Source organism: Corticium candelabrum, chromosome 4 (assembly GCF_963422355.1).
Source record: "Corticium candelabrum chromosome 4, ooCorCand1.1, whole genome shotgun sequence".
Lineage (NCBI taxonomy): Eukaryota > Metazoa > Porifera > Homoscleromorpha > Homosclerophorida > Plakinidae > Corticium > Corticium candelabrum.
The window spans coordinates 2,513,931-2,520,003 of NC_085088.1; the positions used below are offsets into that span (position 1 = coordinate 2,513,931).

General features: G+C 37.3%; 1 protein-coding gene across 1 annotated transcript in view; it reads left to right on the forward strand.

Annotated features, from left to right (window-relative positions):
• The window catches only part of LOC134178399 (centrosomal protein of 72 kDa-like), a 17,060-nt gene extending 14,524 nt beyond the window's left edge, over positions 1–2,536 (forward strand). The window contains exon 17 of the mRNA XM_062645276.1: positions 2,092–2,536. Coding sequence (XP_062501260.1) covers positions 2,092–2,224 — 133 coding nt within the window. The 3' untranslated portion in view covers positions 2,225–2,536. The remainder of the gene's footprint in view (positions 1–2,091) is intronic.
• The last annotated feature ends 3,537 nt before the right edge of the window (positions 2,537–6,073 follow it).

Sequence of the window (6,073 nt, forward strand, 5' to 3'; positions counted from 1 at the left end):
ATGTGAGACAATAGCAAAACATTAACAGGGAAACCTAGCACAGTGATGTACAAAATTGTATTCAGTCAGACCTTCTGGGAAACTGTTTGTAGACGCGGTCGTAGAGGATTATGCCACACGTCCCAGTCATCTAAACTAAAGCTGCTAGTGCTATCATCCAGTTTTCCTTGTTGCTCTGTATTGCTTTCTGAAATCTTGATTAGGACGGCGGTTGGTCTTGCATCCTTCCCACCACAGCTGAATAGCAGCGTCAGCATGGAAGTTTTCAAGTGTTGGTCCTTAGTGGTATACTTCCATACAGTCAGACAAGGTGGTGTTGCTCATGCTGGTGCGCCGGTCTGTCTTGATCAGTATCAGTTTCAGTGACGAAAACATTCTTTCAACATGTGTGGTAGTTAAGGGGAGACTAATACTATGTCTGGACAGGTGTGAATTCCACACAGACTCATAGCAAACCTTGCTAATGTGCAGATATTTTCTAGCATAACGGACTACCTCCTCAACATGAAGAGCAAGAATATTAATTGACTCCTTTGCTTTAACCCCTCTGCTTTCTAGTGGTTTGGCAAAATGAACAGCAAGAGCTTCTACAGCTTCTCTAACCTCTGCATTATCATCAACGTTCTCGTCGTCTTCACTATCTTGCTCAGAAGTTTGAACATTAGGTTTTCTTTGCCATGTTGGGTATCAAGAAAAGCAATTAAATGACAAAGAAGTTTGGTGTCACACCAACCTAGTCGCTCCTTCATTTATTATCAAGTCATACTAAATCCGTAGTTACCTTTTCTGCACAGTTACATAGTGTACTGACAGAATAGTTTGCCAAAGGGGCTCCTTGAAAGAAACCGTTTAGGATCTTTCCAGAACAACTGGAATTTTTAAAGAAACAGCAGTCACTGCTATGGCTTCAACAAGTTTGACAATGACAACTATTTTTCAATTTTAGTATGCAGCACGCGTGTTTGCAGGTTCTCACACTCTCTCTACAGTCCCTGTGTCAGAACCATTGACACAATTACCCCCACACTGCCTACATCCTGACCACATACATTTACTCAAAAAGAAAACATTCACAAATCAGGATGTTTGATTCCTGTCTTGGGGATGCTGTTTCTACCAATTCACGTCCTCACATTTGGTGCTGTGCTATGCGCATTATAGGTGAAATTTGTATTTTACAGCAACTCGCATCTTAGTAACCAGTCTCACCACTTCATGACCCCATAAGTGTGAACTTCTTTGGACCTTGGCGATGATCTTGGAATCACTAGAAACCACCAGGTCTAGCTGTTTATTAAATTATTTAGTTAAGCCCTTCTTACAAAGGAAACCAAAAGATAACACTTTCATAGCAAGGACATATAGCTAAGTAGAAATGGTTATTATCCAATTATTCTGTGAGAGCAAGGGATCATCAACTGGAACCATTTAAGATAATTGGTGTAACATGCTCTAATGAGCACACCTGGTGTGTCCTCTACCTCATTACTCACTTCTTACGAGATAGTAGATGTACCCAAGAAACATACTCTCTGATAGTGCACATAGTCTGACTCATGAGTGTCCAGATCATGCCATTGGGTGTGACTGTTCAATTGACCAATGTCCAGCTAACACAATAGATGGCCAGACATGGACTTGTTTTAACTGGACAATGTCTGGTGTTCGAGTGTTATATTCCGCTGTGTGTGTGTGTGTGTGTGTGTGTGTGTGTGTGTGAGAGAGAGAGAGAGAGAGAGTGTGTGTGTGTGTGTGAGTGTGTGTGTGTGTGTGTGTGTGTGTGTGTGTGTGAGCGCATGTGTGTGTGTGTGTGTGTGTGTGTGTGTGTGTGTGTGTGTGTGTGTGTGTGTGAGCGTGTGTGTGTGTGTGTGTGTGTGTGTGCAATGCATGTGTGTATGCATGATGTGTGTGTGTGTGTGTGTGTGTGTGTGTGTGTGTGTGTGTGTGTGTGTGTGTGTGTGTGTGTGTGTGTGTGTGTGTGTGTGTGTGTGTGTGTTACGATGTATGTATCTTTGTATGTTCATGTGTTTGCCTGTCTACCTCTCTCTCATACTGTCTGCCATGTCTGCACTTCAAGCAATTGCTCTATAGATCTCTCGTCACAACTAATGACCACTTGCTACAAGAGCTAGATGACCTCCGCCACAGACACAGACACGAAGTGGAGCAACTGCACTGGACCTACCAAGAGTTGAAACGTACGCTCGACAAGCAACTCAATTGACTAACAATCACACGATCACATCCTCGGTATCTTACCACTCGATTTCCCTTCTCATCTTCGCTTTCGTTCCACGCAAATATCACAGCAACTTTGTCAAGCTGTTGAATGCGTCTAGCGTTTCTGTATCTGACTGATCATGTGGTGAGTGTGCTTGTATCTTGTGTATACAGTGTATGTGTATGTACCAACTTGTGCTGCTAACATCTCATGATGGCAAACACACGGGTGTATGTGCCTTGTTTGGCTGTAGAGAAAACAAGTGTCTGCTGTCTGTATATGATACTGTACAACCGCAATTATCCGGATAAATTGTTTTTGTCCGAAATCACGTGTCTTTTACGTGTTTACCGCGTGACGTCATTCCAACATGGCAACCTACTCTAGAATTGGAACCATAGAGGACTTTGCATCTCGTCATTGAGTGTGTAAATGTCAAGTCGTTCTTGACCTAATACTGCTGTATATTAATTAATTGTTTATTTATTTATTACTTATTTGTATATTAATTAATTAATTATTTGTTTATTACTTATTTGTATATTAATTAATTAATCAATTATTTATTACTTATTTGTATGTTAATTAATTAATCAATTATTTATTACTTATTTGTATATTAATTAATTAATCATTTATTTATTACTTATTTGTATGTTAATTAATTAATCAATTATTTATTACTTATTTGTATATTAATTAATTAATTATTTGTTTATGTTACTGACAGTGTTCTCCCCAGGATCTTTTGGCAGAGCGGGCCGCTCTGCCTTATTCTAGGCAATTAAGCTTTTAGGTAAAGTAGATCATCCAGATGCCAAGACTTGAGGATCTCAAAGTAAACTTATTAAATTAATTAACTAAGACAGCGAGTGGCATCTAATTGTGCGGAACACTAATTAGCACTTTTACACTCACGCATGCATGCTTTCGCAGCTGGTGTTCATGTGCAAGTTGGTATATACTTTATACTTATACATGTCACCGAAGTGCACGTGTCATGTCGGCGTCGCAGAGAACTATTGAGTCTTTCTTTACGAGCAATGCTGTCGAAGCTAAGAACACCTGCATTGTTGAAAGAAAACGAGCGGCGACTGGAGTAGATCGCCAGTGGCTAAATGATTTCCCATGGCTTCTGTAGTGAGGCAGAAAGGAGACACAGTCATTGCTGTGCTCTCTTTATTGAAAGACACAATCTAGGACTAAAAGTGTGCATTAATTAGGGAATGCTATTTAGATTAATTAATATCCCATGTAAAACGATCACTCGCCAAAGTCTGTTAATTAATTGATTAAGTTAAAGCATGAAAGCCGCTCGTGCCATGAATCAGCTGCCTCTAGAGAAGCAACCCGCGCACTGTCGGGCAAGGACGACGAAATTTCTGGAGCTTGACACAGTTGAGCCTCATCAATCTGTAAAATATAGTTTTAACTGCCATTGGGCGTGGCATTGGGTAACGCCCACTTCACGGAGTATTCCGCTCTGCCTTCTAAGATTTCTGGGGAGAACACTGCATTGTACTTGACTGTCACTGTGTATGCCTAGAATGTGGTTATAGTTAATATTAATTTGTTATGTTTAATATTATTTATTCTATTTATTTATTTATTATTTATTTGTATATTGATTAATTAATTAAATATTTGTTTATTATGTATGTATGTAGTACACTTGACTGTCACTGCCTGAAAAATGTTCTTATAGTTGATATTAAATTTTATGTTTAATATTATTTATTTGAATTATTTATTTATGACTTATTTTTATATTAATTAATTAAATGTTTGTTTATTATGTATGTATGTAGTACACTTGACTGTCACTGCCTGAAAAATGTTGTTATAGTTGATATTAAATTTTATGTTTAATATTATTTATTTGAATTATTTATTTGACTTATTTGTATATTAATTAATTAAATGTTTGTTTATTATGTACTCGACTTGCAATGTATGCCTGAAAAATGTTGTTATAGTTAATATTAATTTGTTATGTTTAGTATTATTTATTTTATTTATTTATATTTATTTATTTTATTTTATTTATTTATTTATTTATTACTTATTTACTTATTTGTATGTTAATTAATTAACTAATTATATTTATTATGTATTTGACTGTCAATGTATGTCTGAAAAAATGTTATAGTTTAATTAATATTAATTTGTTATGTTTAATATTATTTATTTATTTATTTATTGCTTATTTGTATATTAATAATTAATTAAATATTTGTTTATTATGTATGTATGTAGTACACTTGACTGTCACTGTATGCCTGAAAAATGTGGTTATAGTTGATATTAAATTTTATGTTTAATATTATTTATTTTATTTATTTTTATTTATTTTATTTATTTTATTTATTTATTTATTTTATTTACTTATTTGTTACTTATTTACTTATTTGTATGTTAATTAATTAATTATGATGTATTTGACTGTCAATGTATGCAGCCATGGCCAAATGCGGCCCCCGGGGCCGCATGCGGCCCCCAGCAAGTTTTGCGCGGCCCCTCAGCCAGCTTCCCCAGGGTTTAACTTTATACGATCATGGCACCTTGGCAAGTTGCGCACTTATGCTATCTACGGTCGAAGCAGAAATGGAAATTCGAGGCTAGCCGGGACCCGGATATAGTCACTCTCGTTTTGTTCTTGGGTCGATCAGATCTACAGACATGAATCAGGACCCATGGAGGATGTTCCGTCGGGGCGGTGCGTCGAGGACTGCAGAGTATTTGCCAAGATCTGTTCGATATGCTGATTCTCCACCGCAATCTCTACCCCCACCGCCGTCGCGGCAACAGGCAGAAATGCAAGTCAGCAACGCTAGCAGCAGTTCCAGGACTGGCAGTCACACCATCAGTCAACACAATGATGATCATCATGGTGAATGGTCAGAATCGAGATCGAAACCATTGTCACCATTACTAAAAGACCAATCAGATGACTGCGAATTCACTTGCTATTGTGTTGACATCGTCTAGAGTAAGAAGAATTCAATTATTAGATATATCATTAACTGCTTGAAACCAAGTTACTTCATCATGCTATCTGATAATCATGCGTAATTGATTCTTTGTGGCCCCTGTCAAGCCTAGCGCTTCCTAAATCGGCCCCTGGCCTTCATCACCTTGGCCATGGCTGGTATGCCTGAAAAAATGTTATCATTTAATATTAATTTGTTATGGTTAATATTTATTTATTTCTTTATTTTATTTACTTTATTTATTTATTTATTACGTATTTGTATATTAATTAATTAATTATTTATTTATTATGTACTTGACTGTCAATGTAAGCGTGAGTCTCAAGGAAGAGTCACCACACCATTGTTTCATTTATCCTCACTTTCCATTACCCAGACAACTTGACTTCTCTTGAAAGAGTCCAGATAATCAGGATTGTACTGTTGCATTTGTGAATGATGTCAACTGTAGAGAAACGTGTTCTAAATGCTTTACAATGAGCGCCCCGCCCTTCAGCTAAACTTTTAGTTTCTTGTTGTGTGGCGGTGACTCTCATTTGTCTTTATCCGGGTCTTTGCACGTCTGTGCACCTATTGCTCATCTTATCTCTGCCGTTTGGGAACTATGATGTGACACATTTACAGCGAGTGTGCAATAAGTTACTTACGAGTAAAACCTACACACTTGCGATTGGTCACTCACGCATCACGTGATTATGATACAACGTCAGACAACTGATCAGTAATAGTATCATGAAAACGTACAATGTCCGTCATGTCACGTGATATCAAAGTGACACGCCTATTTATTACATAATTATTTCTATGGGTATATTAGAGCTCTAATGGTGTACTATCCCTGCGATGACTCAGAAGCTCATAA